At 37.1% G+C, this 20,958-nt stretch overlaps 3 protein-coding genes and 1 pseudogene across 11 annotated transcripts in view; 2 read left to right on the top strand and 2 right to left on the bottom strand.

Annotated features, from left to right (window-relative positions):
• Positions 1-2,231, bottom strand: part of LOC148726014 (uncharacterized) — a 9,825-nt gene extending 7,594 nt beyond the window's left edge. Inside the window, exons 1-5 of one of the 3 annotated variants that reach the window (XM_088728897.1) lie at positions 2,067-2,197; positions 1,845-1,997; positions 993-1,186; positions 376-543; positions 1-40 (exon numbers count right to left, since the gene is read on the bottom strand). The exon at positions 1-40 is cut by the window's left edge and continues 32 nt beyond it. In XM_088728897.1, the coding sequence (XP_088585023.1) occupies positions 1-40; positions 376-543; positions 993-1,185 (401 nt within the window). In that variant the 5' untranslated portion in view covers position 1,186; positions 1,845-1,997; positions 2,067-2,197. Of the gene's footprint in view, positions 41-375; positions 544-992; positions 1,187-1,844; positions 1,998-2,066 lie in introns of all 3 variants that reach the window. The other 2 variants (XM_088728896.1, XM_088728895.1) reach the window with 2 other exon arrangements.
• Positions 2,232-2,316: 85 nt separating this feature from the next.
• On the top strand, positions 2,317-10,077 carry LOC148726013 (uncharacterized; annotated as a pseudogene). The gene is made up of 11 exons (XR_015990114.1): positions 2,317-2,657; positions 2,888-3,484; positions 3,947-4,187; positions 4,380-4,492; positions 5,027-5,340; positions 5,671-5,963; positions 7,312-7,502; positions 8,092-8,249; positions 8,358-8,470; positions 8,745-9,372; positions 10,004-10,077. The product of XR_015990114.1 is annotated as an uncharacterized LOC148726013 (transcript).
• Positions 10,078-10,240: 163 nt separating this feature from the next.
• LOC148726012 (uncharacterized) lies at positions 10,241-13,681 on the top strand. The gene is made up of 4 exons (XM_088728225.1): positions 10,241-10,786; positions 10,884-11,051; positions 11,496-11,594; positions 12,612-13,681. The coding sequence occupies exons 3-4, from the start codon at positions 11,569-11,571 to the stop codon at positions 12,916-12,918; spliced, it is 333 nt and encodes a 110-aa protein (XP_088584351.1). The 5' UTR covers positions 10,241-10,786; positions 10,884-11,051; positions 11,496-11,568; the 3' UTR covers positions 12,919-13,681.
• LOC148726011 (uncharacterized) lies at positions 13,491-20,565 on the bottom strand. 6 transcript variants are annotated; one of them, XM_088728222.1, is made up of 8 exons: positions 20,436-20,565; positions 20,181-20,244; positions 19,881-20,003; positions 18,675-19,040; positions 18,511-18,565; positions 17,252-17,455; positions 16,270-16,451; positions 13,491-15,809 (listed from the first exon to the last, which is right to left on the bottom strand). In XM_088728222.1, exons 1-4 carry the CDS (start codon positions 20,530-20,532, stop codon positions 19,004-19,006), a joined length of 321 nt encoding a protein of 106 aa, XP_088584348.1. In that variant the 5' UTR covers positions 20,533-20,565; the 3' UTR covers positions 13,491-15,809; positions 16,270-16,451; positions 17,252-17,455; positions 18,511-18,565; positions 18,675-19,003. The 6 variants fall into 6 exon arrangements, with proteins under 6 accessions (XP_088584348.1, XP_088584349.1, XP_088584347.1 ...); XM_088728223.1 differs by having other exon boundaries at positions 18,511-18,578; positions 18,898-19,040; XM_088728221.1 differs by having other exon boundaries at positions 18,898-19,040.
• Between the last annotated feature and the right edge of the window lie 393 nt (positions 20,566-20,958).

Here is a 20,958-nt window from a genome sequence, read left to right as displayed (position 1 = left end):
TGTTTTCCACTTTGTGGGGTGGTCTCAGCTGATGCATGTTCTGTTCTCAAGAGAAAATTGTTGCTTTGATGAGTGCAAAATAAATGTCAGTCATTCTCCACAAAGAAATATATGTTATTGTAATGTGGCTTTCAAGGTTGCAACAGGTTTAAAGTAGCATGTTTAAACTACTGTCTGACATACATGTACACTGATGTAGCCTAATCTCTGGTTTTAGAAATGATCAATTGCTTCTCTGTTGCACAACAGTTTGCAGGCACTTTCCTTGAATAGCTCATAATTACTGTATTTTATCATTTTGACCATATGAGTAATGGCCACGTGAGTAATGCCACATCCCACAATTACAGTAAAAGGTCAAAATTCAATTTTTACCTGCACTTGAATCCTCTAGCTGATCAGTTGTTGAAACATCATAATCAGCAAACAGCTTCCTATTGGCTCTCCTCTTCCTTTTAGAGCATCCAGTGCTCTGCATTTCTGCACTGACTGATTGGTCAGAGGTTATGCTCTTGCAGGTTTTATCTGCTTCACCCTTACTACCTTTTTAAAGATCAGTACAAAAAAAGCCTTCACAATGGGCAGTATATGCTTTGCCAGAACACTACAAACGTGTAAACATGACGTATAAAACGGCAATTTTACGTTTTCCCAAATTGGTAGAAGCTTGAACGCTTTGCATGAATCGTTTTTGAAATTAGCGTGGCATGAGAAGGCCAAGAAGGACATTAAGGGAGCAATGCTGTTAGATATTTATTTAAGAAATGGAAAGTTCAATCTAAAAAAGATGGTTGCCTAGTTGATTGGTATATGGATAATAATTAAGTTAGCTTATTTTTTTAAGACGGCCGGCTCGATGAAACTTTGGTAAAACCTTTCGCTGACCACTCTACCTTGCTTTCAGCAAACGCTGTTTTAAAGGGTCTGACCTGGAGAGTAACCGTTTCTATAGCGAGTTTTTGCGATCGTGCGAGATTGCTATATACACTTACCATGAACAGATAAAATTTTTCCCATCCAGAGGTCATTCTTGTACTGCATTGAGTCTTCCGTTCCAATTTGAGCCGATCCTCTAAAAATCAACTTCTTCAATGAAATCGCCTCCACCAGTTCATTTTCGAAAGCCTCCCCTCCTTTACTTTTCCAACCAACTACAACTTGGCTTGCCGACTTTGATGATGACATACTGAGCCGTGCAAAAGAAATCAACATATACGTTCCACTATAACCATCATGCAAACTAAATACACATAATATTTTGGACAACCTTCTGTCAAACGTAAATTGTGACAACTTATTTCGCTCTTTCGTGACGCCTTTTCGCACCTCGTGAGATATCTGACAAATCTTTGATCATAATTAAACTTGATTCATCGCTGTTTATGCTCCAAAGCTAAACCTATCTCAGCTGAGCAATGCACCAGCTTGAAACTGCGGTCGATTCAAACAATTCTCTCATTCGAACTTGACAGCTTGCAGCTTTTTCATCAAACAGATTCTCGAGTACGTACATGTTATTTTTCTCAACTGCTCGGTAATCAAGAAAATCGATCAACCGCTCTCAACAGAACGTTTACAACGTGCATAAATCCGTGCCATGTGATCATGAGAGAACTTTATCTTAGCACGATAAGTAAAATCAGCATTGCTGGTGGGGTTGTTCTTGATATCAACTATAACGATAAGATCTGCTACAGAATACTTGGTCAGTTTTTGATGAAATCACCACTGGAAGCGAAACATCGTGCGGGCTACAAGCCTTTAAGCCAGCAGACATTATCTAATCGCGGAGTTCCAAAATCTCCAAAGTATCATTGATATCAGGGCCTTAACTACTAACAAACCTCGATCATATCTTTCGCTTTCGTTGTTTATAGTCATCATAAACACTCCTTATACCTAGGAAGAGAACCCAACCATGGACCGATTGCCTCAGTAATAAGTTTTTCATGGACATTAATTGCCTCATGCAATCATGTGTTTTTCTGGCTACGGCCCTGAAAATATTAAGCATTAAAAATCATTGAATCATAGCAATACTTTTAAGGATTAAAATACGCGCTTACCTGATACTTAGTACACTTGGAAGGTTGACGTTGATCAAAATGAAGACAGAAGAATGAGAATATTCAGTTAAGCCGTTGGACTCGAGAACTTGATTACTAAGGCTAATCTTTCTTGTTTGACCGCATGTTACCTGCGTTTTGAGCATGGCGTCAGCATATTGGCATTGTTCTCTTCCCGCCACAAATTTCAAGCTGCTTGAAGCCGGACTCGTCTTCAGTCTTTGTCAGTCACATTCTAGGCTTGGTTACTAAGCTGCTCACGCATTCGCGCTTCACGTACTCTCTCCTTAAGCATGGATGCAGAGCGCCCAAGCTATAAAAAGTGGAGATTTCAAGCCGAGGGCGAGCCTTCGCGTTCAACTATTTGGCGAAGAAAGAAACTTAAACGAAAAATTCAAAGCCACCAAGAAGATGAGTTGTGTTACAACGAGGTATCACCACATCAACGGGATTCTGAAGATCAAGACAAAACGTGTAATCATCATAGCCGCGGCAGTACGTTCTCATCAGAGCTACAAAGCGAAACAGAAATTTTGGAAAGTATGCAGACGATTCAAAGTGACAGTAGTTTTTCGGACCAATATTGTCTTGGTGAGCGTCCTTTTTATTCTTTCAAGTCACAAGCTGGGAAAACTAAACATTTTTCCACAGTTTTTTACGTAATGGCTTAATTGTTGATCTAGCTTGCAAACCCATAGAATCAATGTCAAAGTTTAAGAATAATCATTATATAGGACTCCAACATTCTTGTATACCTAAAGGATGGCCTAGACTATATCTGCCATTCAGTAATTTTATTTACAATTTTCTTTTGATATCAGATGGCAATAATTCCTTAATTTCTGAAAATGCTGCTGATCACAAATTCGATGAATTTGTCAGCTTGATGCAAGATATACCAGCTAATGAAGAATTTCCTGAAGAGAGTAACGCTGTGCAGGAGGAAGTCCCAGATACCTACATATATGCAGAAGAACTAGCTAGTTTAATTGAGGAAATAGAAGTGGAAAAAGTGGCATCAGGTGTCGAAGAAACAAAAGATGAAAGCATAGAACATGAATTGTTGTATCAAGATAGCAGAATAACAGTTGGAGAAAGTTTAGCTCTTACAATGGCATTCATTATGCGACACAAACTGTCCATGGTTGCCACTAATGATCTCATTATCCTCCTTGAGTTGCACTGTCCCAAGGAAAATAATGCAGTAAAAGGATTGAGCCAATTCAAAGACCACATCCAATATCTGAAGCATCCTATGAAAAAGCACTTTTGTTGCCCTAATCCAAAATGTCAAGTCTACATATCTGTTGGTAAACCAAAGGATGGTGAGGTTTGTAGGATATGCAGTGGACTTCTATCAGATAAGTCTTTTTTCATTGAGCTTCCAATAGAAGACCAGCTGCATACAATTTTGTCACGTAAGTTATACAATATTCTTTATATTCTTTTGTACACTTCTGTTGTATGCAGTACTCTAAGAACCCAGGGCTCTCTCAAAACTTTGAACTAGTCAGAGAAAAATTTTTTAAGTAGCCAGGGATAACTTGCTGTCTTGTCAAGTGGAAACCCCGAAATGTATTTATATTTTCCCAGAATAGCCGGTGTGCTCAGGACAAGTAGACAGTGATTTATGCCGGTTGCCAGAACTTCTGGAGATCCCTGAGAACCACTGAAGTGCTCTGACAACTTTTGCTATAATTTCAGCTTATGTTGGTGCTGGGAATCTGTTGAGGTGTCATAAAATTGTTTATCACAAGCAATCAGCTTCAACATGATGTTGATGATTGTTTTGCTATCACTACAATATGTAATACAATCTGTAAGCCAAATATATCACGTACATGTAGGTTTGACATAACTTTACTGTTTTTGTCAAACAGGTCCAGGTCAACTTGAAAAATTAAAGTACAGGTTTAAAAGAGAAACTTCTGATGGCAGTTCAATCCAAGATGTCTATGATGGTAATCTGTACAATATGCATTTAGGACCTGGTGGTTTCTCAGCAAGTGCAAGCAATATTTCACTCCTTGGAAACACTGATGGAGTTGCACTTATTCGATCATCAAGTTATGGAGTATGGCCAGTTTTTCTAGTGATCAATGAACTTCCTCCGCTTCAGAGGTGAAAAATAGATTACTTACATTCATACAGTTTTTGGTATATGTACAAGTCATAAGTCTATGTGGCTGTGGTGCAAATGCAGGCAAAGTTGATGCCCTTTTGTTTACTTTCAATGCATGTCATTATTTTAGTACAATATAAGGTTTAAAACAGATTATTTTTATCACTGTCCTTTTACAATTTTATTGACAGGTTCAGCAGGATGAATCGCATTTTTGCAGGACTTTGGTTTGGTAAAGGAAAACCCCATTTTCCAACATTCTTACAGCCAATTGCTATTTCTCTGAGGACTCTATATAATCCAGGTAATAAACACCCAGCACATGGTAGAGGTAGAGTTGTAGCCTTGAAAAATTATGAAACTCTGAAGTAGTTATTATTTTAGGTAAACAACTTCCATCTTAATTGGGTGACAAGAAAACCATACCAGGAGAATGTGAACTAAATTCTCAGAACCAATGTTAGTGAGATTATATGGGTTTACAATAAATAAATCAAGAAAGTACATTTTAAAATATCATTCTCGAGAATTTACTTTTGATTTCTTTTTCTTTTTCTTTTTTTTTTTCAATAAACTTTTTCTCAAAATACATGTATGAGTTGCCAGACTCAGGGTGCGGCTTATCTGTGAGTGCGGCTTATCCTACATAGTGTACAGTAAACAATAATTTGCTATCGGATAATACTTTCAATTCATCACTTAATTTTTGATTTTTTTTTTTTTTTTCAACCACCAAGCTTGAATTCTGGCCACCCTAGCCTACAAGGTTGTGTGAAACAGAGACAAAATTTAATTCCTACATAGGAATGATAAAGTAAAAGTATATATTGCTTTGCAGGATTGCAGGTGTCAGTGGGGGATGGAGATGTGGTCAATGTTAGAGGTATATTGCTCGATGTGACACTGGATTCCCCTGCAAAGGCCTTGTGGCTGCAGATGAAACAGTTTAATGGGTACAGTGGGTGCTCTAAATGTAAAGAGAAAGGCTGTCAGCATGTCATTGGCATTGGAAAGAAGGGCAGAAACAGACAGTGCCACATGTATCCCTACAATGCTTCCTCAAGCAGTGGTCATGGTGAGGTCAGAAGGCATAATGAGGTCAACGAGCAGGCCATCGAGGTGCTGAGGAGGAGGAAGGAAGGTGCCAAAACAGTAAGTAAACACTTGTTAAATTGTTCCAGAGCATGTAACTAACCTTAAAGTTGATGGGACTAGTCTCTTTAGTCATTTTCATGAACAGAGAAACTCTGAAGTTCATATTTTGTTTAAAAAACTGACTTCTTTAACTTCATCAGACTGTAGTTGACTACAATTTGCTGGTGATTGGTATTTGCAGCATATAAGAGTCGACTGCACCATGTTGTCAAATGTTGATGAACATGAAAAATTGTATATTGAATTTTCATGTACACCCTAATATTACAGAGGGAATGGTTTCTTTCTCATCTTGAGTGTTTTTTTCATTCTCCTTTATCTCCCCAGAGTTATGATATTGAGGGAGTTCTTGGTTTATCCTGGGCATTTGGAATTCCTACATTTGACATCATCCGTGGTACTGCCATTGATTACATGCATTGTGTGTGTGAAGGTGTAGTGGAACAGTTGTTAAATAGCTGGTTCTCTCAGGACAACAAGGACAAGCTCTATTTCATTGGGAACAGAGTTGAAGAAGTTGACAAAGAATTTCTTTCTATTAAACCTATAAGTGAGGTAACCAGAACACCAAGAAGTATTATGGATAAGAAGGATTGGAAAGGTTAGTAAAGGGCCTCTGGGTTGTGTGTGTTATATATCAGTTTTCATCTCTACAGTTTGTCTCAATGCTGAACAATGTCATTCACTACACCTTGCACTTGAATATACATGAATGGGGTTTCTTTAGGGGGGAATCCACCTAGGCAACTAAAATTAATTCAATTGTGACTCCTTGCATCAGGTTTGAACTTTCTTAAATGAAGAACTTTCAAGAAATTAAACTCGTGTATTTGAAAGAAATGACACACATTTCCTTAAGGTGTAGAATTGTATGGGGTGCCATTACCGCCAAAATTATATTTTTAAAATTATTCAGCCTTTTTTTTCATTAACCACTTACTTTTACGAATTAACCATACTTGCCACAATATTATTTAGCCCATTTCAAAAATTATTCAGCCTTATTTTCATTAACCACTTACTTTTACAAATTAACCATACTTGTCACAATATTATTCAGCCCCTTTTTGAAAATTATTCAGCCTTTTTTTGATGGGGCCTGTTTTAAATTATATCCCAACATAACTTGCAGGATTATAAATATATCCCAGAGTTCTTTTCATGTCCTTTTCGTTGCAATATGGCCGACAGTAGAGGGATCGCGGATGTTGCACGTTTTCTCTCCCAAGCTGCTACCAATTTCATAAGTCTAGCACCACAATCATCACAAGAGCTTCGAGAAACAAATAATACTTCTAATCGAGCTCAAGCTGAGTTGAAACGAGCGTTTTCTCCGTACCAAAAAGTTCACAACGCGCCATCACCAGTTGTAAGCAACACAACTTCACGTGGAACATCAAGTCAAGCAAAACATTTCACCGTCACAAGGGCTGCAAAACAGAGAAAGAAACCAAAGAACTAACAATCAACATGAGGTAGATCAGAAGTAGTGTTAGTTGCTCGAAACTCTTGTGATGCTAGACTTATTAAATTGGTAGCAGCTTGGGAGAGCGAACGTGCAACATCCGCAATCCCTGTACTTTCTGCCATATTGCAACGAAAAGGGTGTGAAAAGAACTCTGGGATATATTTATAATACCGCAAGTTATGTTGGGATATAGTTAAAAACAAGCCCCATGATAAAAAGGCTGAATAATTTTCAAAATGGGCTGAATAACATTGTGTCAAGCATGGTTAATTCGTAAAAGTAGGTGGTTAATGAAAATAAGGCTGAATAATTTTTGAAATGGACTAAATAATATTGTGACAAGTATGGTTAATTCGTATAAGTAAGTGGTTAATGAAAAAGAGGCTGAATAATTTTAAAAATATAATTTTGGCGGTAATGGCACCCCATAGAATTGTACACTGATTTGATTGAATCTTTGATGCAGTATCTTGTAATCTCTTGATTTTCCTTAGCATCAGAAAAAAGAATTTCCTGCTGTACTATGCCATGCCACTTCTGATGAAGTACCTGCCAGATATGTATGTTCTTCATCTGATACTTTTAGTTGGAGGAATATACGGACTGTTGAAAGAAACTATCTCTCTCCAGGAGAGGGAAAGCTCTGCTTCATGCCTTAAGTTATTTTGTGCACAGGCGTCTACTCTCTATGGTATGTATTTGTAATATCACAGTTAGGTTGCTCCATTCCATGCATGTTATGATAATCTTTTTGTTCTCAAAATTTGAGAAATCTTGAGCAAATTTCCCTTTGTGAACTTTTTTCTGAGATCTCATGTTGCTTTGTGACTGCTTCATTTTTTATTCTCTCGCTGTCTATCGTTACCTTGGAAATTTAGTTAAGTCGGATGAGTGTTAGATTTGAGTGGGAATATCCTCAAACAGATATCTTTCTACTTAATACACACAAACTTTCATGAGCATGTTTAACAAAAGTTGAATGCCCTTCATAAACAGGTAAAAACAAACGATATAAAAACCCGACGTTTCGGCGACTTCATGACGCCATTATCAAGGGTACAAATGAAAATAAAATTAACAAATGCGAGCTCAAGAGTTACAACTAATTCTAAGTAGTTGTAACTCTTGAACTTGCATTTGTTAATTTTATTTTCATTTGTACCCTTGATAATGGCATCATGAAGTCGCCGAAACGTCGGGTTTTTATATCGTTCGTTTTTACCTATCTATGTATTACTAAATCTTTGTTAATATGAATGCCCTTCATATGCTCTTTGCAGGTCCACAGTTTATGACATATAATGTTCATCAACTGTTACATCTGAGAGACTGTGTTGAAGATCTTGGGCCTCTTTGGAGTCATTCTTGTTTTTTCTTTGAAGACCTTAATGGAGATTTCCGTGATTTATTTCATGGTACACAGAATATTGATGGACAGGTACATGTAATTATAATCATTGTTTATATCCGTGCAGATAAGAATGAGAAAATGTTAAGTTAATGAAGTATAATTTTTAACTGGTCAGGAATGTTTTATTTTCTTTAGATTCTGGATGGAGTTTCTGTGATGCAAAAGTTGCCAGAGCTGGCTTCAGAGCTCTCCAGTTTCGAAGCTCAAAACCTGTATTCTCAACTCACCCAAAAAAATCACTACAAAAGGTAAGTTTCAGAATCTGTGCAATTAATACTTTTTATCACAGATAGTACAATCATTAAACAAGAGAGTTACAAGAGAGATATCATTGGGATTTTCTCTTTTTTGAAAAGGAAATGTCTATTACACAAATTGTTCTGAGCAAACCCATATGCATTGATCCTATAAATATAATTACAAGCTTGCAAGAGTTTTAGTAAATATCTGTGCATGATGTAAGGTTGTGGTGTCCATCTAACCCCTTTTTAACACTTAATTATCATTAATTTGATGTTCCAGGTCCAAAACTGAAGAGTTTGAACTGAGGATCTTTGTGATCGGGGCACTGGAAAAAGTTGCCATTAATTCAGAGATCCTGTCTGAAGCAGAATGGAAGGCACTAAGAAGAGAACTACCAAGTTGGGGAAAGGTGTGGTCTTTTAAGCGATGCCAAATCAATGGAACAGTGTATCACAGTGAGCGTTACAAACGAGTAACAGCATGAAATAACTTTACTGTTAGCTTCTCTGGAAAAGGCAGTCAGAATATGGCTGTGTCCTTAATTATGTAAAGGTTCAAGAAAAGTGCCATCAAGCATCTTGTAGAAATGCAAAGTGTAACCGCCAGTTGGAATGCAGCTACTTTGCACTACTTTGAATTCTGGATAAGTACCAAAACCAACTACCAAGTCTAAAAGGAAGAGTTGTGGTTTGTCATATCCTTAAGGTCGAATGGACAACAAAGGTTGTTGCTATTTCTCTGAGGTGTATTGAGGGAAAGTATATGATGGTGTCAACTTCGAATGGAATTTTTGTTTGTCGTTTGGCAAACAGAATAGAATGAGACTGATTGTTTGAGGATAATATTAACTGTCCTTGTCTGTTACTCTTAGACATCAAGCTGTTACCAGAACAGGAAAGAGAATAAAGTAAGATATTAAAAATTGTTTGTTCAACATGAAGTTGTGCTGAAAATGAAGGGTTAATTTCTTTTGTTTTATTCCCTTGATGTGAATTCAACATTGAATTAATCTACTGGTAATTGGTAAATTTGCCTTGTCCAAATCAGCAAAACAGTTATTTTTCAAATTTTTTTCTTTTTTTTTTTTTTTATGCAATTACGGCAAATGTATAAACAAATTTCATTTCAACTTCTTATGTCCCCATAGAGCAAGATATCTTACCTATGGTGAAGATTTCAAAGGGGAATTGTTTACCTCTAAAGCTTAACTTGGAACTAGTTTGTAGAACACTCATCTATACTATAATGGCAAAGTTTACGTCCTTTTTGTTAATTTAAGTTGAAGTTTCAACTCAAATTAATTAACGATGACCTCACTGACTAGTGACCAGGGATATTTTCAATTCAATCCCTGTGATTTTGTTATTTTAGGAGAATAGCAAAGGATTTTTCTAAACCTTTGGTATATATGATAACACCTTTGCTTGTGAGTACTTGTAGCTACTGTTGCATTTGATAGACTTCTTTTTGTTATGTATACAAAAGAGGGAGATTTTTCGTGACCTTGTGAAATTCATTTGGATGCTTTTACCTCTTAGACATGGTACACAACTGTCCATGTTTACTGGTATCCCCAATTACTGTGGCACTAAGTGACTCAAAGTTTATCTGCTCCTTTATATGGGATGCAAAAACAAAAGGAACTAGAACCTTTGATGCCAGAACAAGGAACTAGAACATCGCTGCCAGAACAGGGGATTACAGAACAGGGAACTAGAACATGGAAGCCAGAACAGGGAACTACTGTAAGACATGTGTTTGTAACAACTTGTCGATGTGTTTGTAACAACTTGGTTATATTGCGGTTACTCTGTTGTTGTATTTAGGGAGAGTGGACCTCAAACCTCTACGTTGGAGGAGGTAGTAGCTTACAGTCAGTTGAGATTCTGTAGTGCAGGTGTAAGCTTTGTCCAAGGTCACCATGAGGGGTTTTTGGGTAAAACACTGAATTCTCACAATACCTCTTTATTCTAGAAGATCACTAGAAATACATCTGAGCAAACTGTCTGGATATCTGACAAAACAGTGGGGGTAACCTGAGCTTACTAGTAGATAATTTCTCATTTAACCACTAGAAAGTCTGTAAGTAATGATAAAAGCACAAGAACAGGGTTGGTGTAGTAAATTAACCTAATTAACTATTGACTGAAACAATTTATTTTGTAAAGGGAGACAAAATTGTTATGGATCTTTCAAAGCTGTTCCAGTCTAGTGTATTGGAGGAATTTATAGACATAATGAATGACAGCATCAAAAGCATGAATATTAACAACACAACCGAGTGGTGGACACTAAGGACAAGGCTTGACAGGAGAATGAAGGTGATCAGCATTTCAACTCTCACGAGCGATGAATGTGTATCCTCTCCTATGACATGACTGAAAGTCTAAATTGTAATAATTATGGTCATTTCTTTAGAACCTTTTGGAGAAACTTGAAGGTTCTTGGCTTGGAAGATGGAGAGGAGTTCCTCTTGGTCAGCCTATTGATGAAGAGTAATGTGAATCAATAGCATCCTTAGCCAGAGAGTTGGAAGAGAAAGTTTCAATCCTGTGTGGATGCCGATTTGATAATCATTTGCTTGAAGTATGTTGTGCATGAATCAATCAGAGTTTCCCGAGTTATAAGGATGGCAGATTGTATGAAAAATGTTTTGTCCATCAATCTTTGTTATGATTTGTGTGCCATCTTCTTTGGTGCTTGACCCAAAGATGACAATTGAAGTAGCAAAACCTTGCATAGTAACCGAATGGAAACTAGGGATGGTTGAGTGGCAAGAGCACTCACCTCCCTGCTGTTCCACAGGTTCAATTCCCAGACCTGGTGTCATATGTGGTATGTGGGTCGGTATGTCCTTGCTCCAAGGGTTTTTATACAGGTTCCTTGGTTTTCCTCCCTCCACAAAAACCAACATTTCAACGTTTCACTTTAAACCAGTGGACGAGAAGAACCACCTCATGGAATGCCGCCAGCTAAATCCCATTGTCATTATTAATATTTTTATTAGTAAGTGTCCTTTGTTTGTTGTAGGTCCTCATAGATTCGTCATTTTGCTTGTCAAGAAAAGAAACTGCTGAAGCACTCATTGAAATTACTGCCATGGATGCTACCTTACCTTCTTTTGAAAAAGTAAGAACAAGAAAATTTTTGTTCCAATAAAAGAATTCATAATCAAGTGTCTAAAGTAAGTTGGAATTTCACTGCTTTTGTCAAAGCATAGGGCTAACTCTTCACTCTAATGAAGGGCTAAAGTCAGATTTAGCAACTACTTACATTAACTAAATTGTAATTTAGTCCACTTGTGTTTGCTAGACATAGCAACCCTCTGGTTTTTTTCTTCTCAACCTCTATTGCAATAAGCTGTTGTGATTATTTTTGTTTTGATTATTTGGTGTTTGATAAAATTGCACTCTATTGGTTTATCATCGTCAATTGCCTTTGAGACGTACACAAAATAATAAAACTGCGAGCTCCACTTTTAGGCGTGGCTAGATCGATATATTAAGTCGTAATGACTTTACACACCTTGACAGGTTGTAACATGTCGAAATTTATCCTTTATCAGTACCATGACTTATCCTATAGCCCTTTAGAGTAGCTTAGAAGTTGACAAGAATAATTGTGAAGAAAAGACTAAGCTCTTTTACAATATTGTTTAATCGTGACAGTATTTGGTTGTGACAGTCGGCACCCTCGATTAGTCCTTTATCACTGGAATAAGCTCCCAACATTCCTCACCCTAACCCTCTTCAAATAAGCACCCACTTTGCTTAAGCCACGCAAGTTCTAAAAATTTGATAAAGCTTCCAGCGGCTCGTTTTCTCGAAAGGCTCGTTAACTTTTAGGTCGAAATCAACTTTTCAAATCGAACTAATATGCAAGTAACACCTTGTACAGACGTCCGTACAGTTATAAGTCACAATTTTTCGGCTTTATATGTTACTACCATTTTTATGATGACGTGCTTCGCTGCGAGCTCCGCTATAAAGACTAACGAGCGTGGGTCCTGACCAACAAGCGCCTCCATTTTGTTGCATTAACGGACAATTTTTTCACGTAAGATAAAAAGCTATCGAAACTTTTATAATAATAATATTAATAATAATAATAATGATAATAACAATATATTATTATCAATATAATTAGTGGACAAGGCGCGCAAGACGGTAACACTACTGGAGATGAGCTGCCCATGGACCACAAAGACGAGGAGAAGATCATGAAGTACGCCCCGCTTCTTCTAGAGCTCAAGAGACAGTACCCGGGTTTTAATATCGTTCAGTACAACATAATCATCGATATCCTGGGAGGGTACTCGAAAGACCTCAAGAAGAGCGTCAGGGAGCTTGTTGGATCAGAAAGGAGTACAGCAGTGTTAGGTAGAATGCAGAAGTCTGTAGTCAGCAGTTCACTCAAGATCTTTGAAAGTCATGAGTTGAAGACTTCATCTTAGCCATATGTTATTTTGTTGAGTTTTTAAGACATTAGGAACTAGCCACTAGGGCTTTTTTTCTTAGAAGTTTTTTTTTTTTATCATTTTGTATAAGTTTTTCTTTTTTGGGGGGGGGGGGGTACATATGTAAATTCTAAACTTGTTAGCTGGCCACGTCCTAGGCGCCCAGCTTTCGTGTATATGAGTTCTGGCATCCAGACGTTTTAACTGCCACATAATATATATATATAGACGTATTTTATTATTTCATGTTTTTTATTTATTTCTTTATTTACGTTCTCAAAGTTTAGGAAGATTTTAATCCTACGTGCACCCTGGGTTATGTTTATCGCCCCAGTCCCCAGTCTTTGTATGATCTTATGGCAAACATAACTTTTTAAAACTGTCGGATATTAATAACATTTTATTCAACTACATATCTGCTCAAACCTATGATACACGCAACAGATTTGAAAAAGTGAACCGCGAGGCTATACCTATGAAAGGTCCCCTAACTAAACTGTAAAAACACGGATAAAAAATCATTAGTGCAGGAGAAAAATGACATCATAAGGAATAATATTTTGATGAAATTTTATACAACAACAATAACAACTTTATTAGGTACTTGCATAAGTAGTACATGGCATTATCTAAGTAAGAATAAATATTTAACATCAATTCGTCTTTAACAGAACTTCTTGTCTGATATTCATTATTTGGAATATAAAAGCAGAAATGAGTCTACAATAAATGATGACAATAAATGTTGTTTTCCACACAATGGCAAGTGGGATTCATAGTTAAATCAGGCAAGGTCATAACATGCAGATACTAAGCAAAGTGGCAGCTACGTAGAAACGCGAGCTGAGTAATAATAAGAATCATTGCCACCAAAACTATTTGATTATTTGGTGCACTGCTCCTTCCCAACAGTGTCCAGGAAACAGGTTCTTCCACTTGAAGTGTCTAAAGTTGACGAGAGTCCCAAAAGAGGATCCATGGTGAGTGCAGTGGAAGGGGATAAGAGAGATGGATTTATCTCAAGATTGCACTTTAAACCCGTGAATACCGATCACATACCAATTCACCAAAATTATCTCTAAATTACCACAGAACAAGTAGATTAAGGCATTCTTTTCTCTTGCATGATTACTTCATTCATCCACACAACCTTTTCTCCTAACTATCTATTGATAATCACTGTTTGTCATGTTTGAGAATGAAGGGAAACTGGGCTATTAGCAATATAGTAATTTGGTTCCTTCATTAGCTTTCAATTTGCCTCATCTTTACAGAGCTTTCTTATTAAACTGGTTGTCAAAAGACATGTTTTAAGGAAAAGGCAAAGTGTAATGAGGTTTGCATAATATAGAAGTGAATATACATGTTGAATCACATATGATTACAGAAACGGGAAAGCCAAACAAAGGTCTGCTCTGCTGCCATAGTGTTAACATTTGGTAACTCCTCCTTCAGTTGGGCTGGATTGTACTTTGTCTTGCACTGTGGATCTCTATAGTTCTTGAGGTGCAAACTATCTATGAGTTTGTTTATTCCAGACCACATTTTGTCAAATGGTGGTGGTTAAGTGGCAATGGTTTGGACGCAGCTTTCATGCCATCAACGTGACACATGTTGTATGCCAAGTATATATCACCCCAAGAAGATGGTGATAAGGCCTTCAAAACGATTAAGAGCCAATTAATTATTATCAAAAATGCTTGTGATGGACTCTCCGACCTGTTGGCATGAAATAAATATATAACCCTTCATAAGAAAACATTAAATAAAATTGATACCTCTGGTTTTACTTAATGGAGAGTCTAGCATATTAGATAACAAAATTCTCATGACTCATTTCAATAATCATAGGCATGGCTAAACCTACACTGAGGTCCAATTTTACATGTTTAACTGTATAAGTACAGGTAAGAGAAATGTACACCTGAGTTAAAGTACATAAAATGCAAACTCTGCTTGACTGGCTCAAAGATGAATCAAATCAACTCTGCAAATTAAGTCAAAGCAGTAGCAACATTTTTAATGTGATACTGTTTGCGTCTATTTATCTTTAACTTGACAATCGATCTGCACCTGCAAAAGGTGATATTATCATTAAAAAGAAAATTGTCCGGGGAAACATGACTTAAATCATACATATATATGTAAGCGGAAAGTGCAACATTTCAAAACAGCTATATATATAGTGAAAGAAGATTAACCAAGGTTCAGGAAAAGGGGATTCCATTTGTCAATAAATCCACTGCCTCGAACAATAAAAAAATGTCCACGGGACCATTTCTGCAGGTGTTTTTTTTCACCAGTTTCTTTATTACAAGATGTTGGTGTTTCCTCTGCACAGTCAGCTAGTAATGCAGCCGAGGTAGGTTGAGATAAAATCTCTCCATTTCTTGTTGTGTGAGCAAGAAAAAATGAGTTTTTTTTCTTTTGGCACTTCAAATGTAACTAAAAGCTAATGAAACATGGTATGGTAGCATATCACAAAAAGGCAAACCTATTTATACGATTTCAAAACCATTATGCAGCCCTTAACCTACAATGTGGAATATGTTTGACATCAACAGGCTCAGGGAGAAGTCAAAGATAACAGGAGTCGTGCACTTAAAAACGACACACTAAAAACAAAATTTTTTCAATTAAAGCTGCATTGCTTTCAAACTTGTCATGGGTGATGCCTTTACAATTTCAGAAACATTTCAGCTGTACAAAAAGTTAAATATGCACAATTGGAAATGAATAGGCAAACTTATGGAGGGCCTAGGGGATAGGTTTACCTTGGGATAACACTGCTGATTGACCTACAGGTGTACTTGCAGTATCCAAAATGGAGTCTACCACAGATTCTACCTTTTTAGTTTCATCAGTGGTTAGGGTGATATTGTCGGCAACTGAGAAGTAAAAAATACGAATAAGTATATGAATAAGTGAGTGCTCGCATTTTAACTGGAAGGAAGTAGTGCTAAAAAGCACTGCCCAGAATTGAAATTGCATACAGCAATTACCAGACATGAGTGAAATAACATGTACTGACCAATATCAACATGACCCTCTAGCTAAGAAGATTGCTCACACAAATACTTTGGGAAACCTTCAACTTGAGTCATCTGATACTCAACCTCTTCTATCAGTTAGCAAGTGCAATTATTTGCACTGTCTGGCAACCCACATATCAAAAGGGTAACATGTCGGATCTTTTATCGAAACATATTTTTGATTTTTCATTTGGTATAGCAGGAAAAGATGAAAATGGTTGCACAAGAAAATTAAGGAACATCTATTCATCCTTCATGCGAAGTTGATGACATGAAGAAATGAATCGTAAACATCCAAATGTAAATCACCACTTACCTTCAACAGCACTTGCATCCTAAAACACCACAATGTTTTAAAAAGCCTCTAATATCAGAAGGAATACTTGGATGCCTGGAGGAAAGAAAATCTAAATGTTCCTGGCAAAATGCCATTCCATGGACATGGGCAGCAGTGCAGACATCAGGATAATTTACCAGGGGAAGTCCATTGATAACATTCTAATGAAAAAATGTTAAAAAAAAAGGAGATTCGACAGTAATGACCAAATGATTATTATTAAATTGTCAAATGTTTTAAAAAGTGTGCCATTCTCAAATATAAGGGCTCCATAGCGAACATAACTGAAATCACATTCAGTGGAAGCACATTCATAATATCAGAATCCATTAGAGTCCAAACTGATTCATCCAAACCCTGACCCCATCAGATTTTTTTCACACTGGTCCTTCAAAATTTTATGCATCTATGAAATTTATTGTTATTTTTAAATAGCAACAAAACAAATGCAGTTCAATAAGAAAGTGAACATAGTAATTTACAACAAATTTTAAACTATGAATGTGATGTATTTTCTTTTAAAAGAAAAGTGAAAAAGCTTAAAGAAGAGAAAAAAATATGATAATCAAATCCCCAGAGAGTAATGTAAAACACTTTTTGTTGACCTTTCTCAAAAATATTGAAGGTGGATGAGTGAAAACAAGGATTTCAACTCTTAATGATATGAATCAGAAAATAAACATTAGGGCTTGCACCTTTCTCTTCATCATACAATGTGCGAACATCAACTTCCACTACCTGTCTGCAACCCAAAGCTTACCACATCCTTTCAAAATAATAATGAAAGAGTCATTCCTAATCACAGATTGTATTTATAAATGACTTAGAAAATCCTCCAATCCAATCTGCTATTGGCTCCTCTGGTTTCAGCATTAATAGGAAACTACATTTCATGCAAAATAAAGGTTTGGGAAAAAAACAACTGCAAAAAGAGGGAACAGTTTACATTGCCATTCATCACCTCTAGCATTACAGTCTTCAGTGCAGTCTCCACGAGGATGTGAATAATTTGCCTGGGCTCTAAGCTTGTCAATGTGAGCCATGATTGCCTCTCTGTCAGCATCAACAAACATCATCCAGAACATGTCAAGTGCCTTTCTTTCTCTTAGTTCAGCTTCCAGCTCTCCATTCCAGAAAGCATTTGTCACTCTTTTCTCACTTAATCCTGAGGAGAAGAAACACATCTTAATTTTTACAAAGGATTTACAAAATAAAGATACAAAAAGCTTCCTTCTTGAATTTTGGATCTAAAACGAAACTATAGACCCGAAATGGCTGCTAGATTCATATTCTTTTCAGTATTAGTCGGTTTCCTTTTTTTTGCTTTTTTTATAGGGCGTCCTCGGCCACGGTCAGTGCAATGGCCAAACAACTATACTTAACAAAGCCGAAGTGCAATGGTTTTGCCAAGTAACGCCTGAAGGAGGGTACAACAGTACACCAAATTCGCCCAGGAATTCAACTTGGCCCCCCGAGGATTGTAGTGTATTAAACAAATAATAGCACGAATTGTACGTGGTAACTGCAGGGATAAACACCACAAGTGATATTTCAAAATACAAATGTGTAAACTTGTATTTGCAGAACTAGTTTTCCTCTTTAACAAGTGCAGTCATAGGGGCTTCGTCCACCGGGAGCAGTTCTCGACCACAAGAGTGAGGACAGTGAGCAAGATTGCGAATAAACAACGCGTTATTACCACTCATTGTGGTTTCAAATTATCTTTAAAAGCCCACGTTAGAAAAAGAAGCTTTTGATCACCTAGTTTTTCCCTTAATGTAGTCAAGCGGGGCTTTTTCTAATGCTAATTAATTCAAGTACTTTACATTCATTATCTTCACGAAAACTATGAGCGCCTTTTAGTTTTGGTGGCCATCTGCAGGGTGGCCGACACAACTGCGAGAAATTAATGAGATATTTAGGAGAGAATTTAAATCACAAATAAAAGAGGCCAAATAAAGTTTACATTTCAAAGATAGCTTTATCACTCGACCTTAATTATGGAAAGAAATGGCCGATTTGGGCCTTATATACAAATAAAATTTAAACTATATTCCAATAGCCGTAATGCGCCACCTACCTTCGCGTCCCCTCGACCTGCTCAAATTATAGAGTAGCTGTAAACTCCAAACTCGACAGGACGAAAAATAACAGTTACCTTTTGGAAATAATTGCTTTTATTTATATTCATGGGCCCCATACTGGAATGGTACCACTTACCTGAATTAAGTCCATGGACTTCGTTAAAGGCGACTGCAAAGCCACTAAACGAGACCTAAGAACGACAACTTCCAAATTAAAAAACAAAGTCAACTAAAAGGAGTTGTGTCCAATAATTATCAACAAAAACAATAATAAATAACAGATTATAGAGAAAGACTTACGTTCACAAAAACAAGGTAACGAACAAATGGTTAACCGGCTGTACATTTAGATGGTAACGAACAGAGGTGTACATTTCGAGATTTAATTCAGTTTCACGCGGGGTCACGCTAATGCTCGCGAAAATTTAAACGACTATTGACTGGCAATTCAACAGTATTAAACGGCTCTATGTGCAAAAAGGAATTATAACAAAATTTCCGGAAACATTCAACAAGAACTTACGCAAAGGAAATTTGCCATTTTAAAAGAGACTTGTCCACAAAACACACATCCGAAACTTCAACAGCACTCCTTTCTTCTCCGGACAAATGCCATCCCATCCGTGGATTTATACCATGCCAGATATATTTTTCGTGCAACCCAGCCTAATCCAGGTGAAATACAATCATACAATAGCTAAAGCGACGCTAAACGAGGCTTTTATACGCGCACAACGTAACCACATCCGTAACTAAAAAAATTCGCAACAAAGAAATCAAAGTACTTCGTAAACAAATTCGACTTAGGCTAAATGAATCCTTTGAGTATCCTTAAAAGTCAGTCTGATGAATGAGTCAAGTTCAGTCAATCGTTTGAGTATCCTTAACAGTCTGACGAGTGAGTCAAGCCCAGTCTACCCTCTGTTGTGACGGCTGTGACGGCTGTGACGGCTGTGACGGCTGTGACGGCTGTGACGGCTGTGACGGCTGTGACGGCGTCACACGCTCAAAGAACGAAATCGTACAGAATATATCGGGCATCAGATGTCGAAGTATGCACTCGATATTACGCTTATTTTCGGTTGTTTTTATGTGTTTGATATCACCAAAACGGAAATTCATACTTGGAAAGGGTGAAAAAATAACACAGAATGGGGTAATTCAAGATTTAATGAGATTTTGAAGTTATAAGCATATAAGATGCAATGAATATATGAAGTTCATATATTTTGCACTGCGGTATTAGATACGTATGATGTGCGATCCTCGCAGTAGATAGCGCTATTTATGCAATAGCGAAAATCAGACCTGAAAAAAAAAATCAGGCCTGTACGGGACTCGAACCACTGACCTCTGCGATACTAGTGCAGCGCTCTACCAGTTGAGGTAGATTCCACAAGTCTCTCTTTGCAGCAATAGAGCTGTGAATTTGACATGTTAACAACTATTATTATAATTGTTATTTTATTTTTTATTTTTATTATTACTTACCTGGTTAGTAATTACCTTTTGACTAGATCAACACAAACATCAGCTTCCATAGCTTTTGACGAGCCTTCCCAGTTGAGCCTGCAGTTGTGCATGCGAGAGTTTTTCGACTGTCTGTTGGCACTTTCACTTGTTGCACACCTTTACAAAAGACATTATGAGTAAAGGTCCTGGGTAACACTTTCAAGAGGAGACAAATATGGGTGCTGTCATATGTTGAATGATTCTGTACTTTTTTGGTCAAATTGAAAAAAAAAAACATCGCTCTTGTTGTTTACAACAAGGTGCTAGTAGACAAAATATATTTCTATACATTACTTCTTTGACCTTGAACCATAGCAAATCACCTTGCCAGTTTTTAGGCCAACCATGGAGCCAACACCTAGTGGTGAAAGTAAGGATATATTTTATTTATTTATTAATTATTTAGTTCATTAACTTTGACCATTGGCTGACACCAAAACTGTCAGTAAGCTAAAGAACAATCCAGAGAAAAAAACAGCAGCTTTCTAAGAAAATGCATAACCAAATGCACCCTTTTTAATTCTTTCAGACGTTGAATTTGCAGTGTACCTCTCAGGCTGTTGTGGGCTTTTCCCCTTTTTTGCCATCCCATGTCATATGACGCTCCTATCTCCACATTTTCCTTTTCACTATCATCTTTCCACATGTTTCTTTCGCTTTCCAAACTTTTCAGACATGATTCCTTGGCCAACTTTTCAACTTGGAGCCCCACTTCCCTCTCGCGAGCCTTCAGCGTGGACTCTCCAAGTGATGGTATATTGATGGATGATAACTACTCGTTTACGTGGGTAGGATCTATGCCTGCGTGTAGCATCCCTGTAAATATTTCGATTCAACTTATTAACAAATTGGCTAGATGTTAAATGGATGCTGTAATGGTGGAAAACAAGATTTTTAGCCACGTTTAATGTAAATAAACCTGCAGCGAGCTTCGTGTTTACATCAAAGATTGGTCTCCCTCGCGTTGTTCCGGTGCTACGGTGGGTCTTGTTTGTACGACAGGTATTTGTCTCTCCACACTCAGAGTTTGAAGAGGATATGTACAGTAGTGATCCTAACCCAGACACCGGTT

Source organism: Stylophora pistillata, chromosome 7, assembly GCF_964205215.1.
Source record: "Stylophora pistillata chromosome 7, jaStyPist1.2, whole genome shotgun sequence".
Classification (NCBI taxonomy): domain Eukaryota; kingdom Metazoa; phylum Cnidaria; class Anthozoa; order Scleractinia; family Pocilloporidae; genus Stylophora; species Stylophora pistillata.
This window is presented reverse-complemented; position numbering and strand designations above follow the sequence as displayed.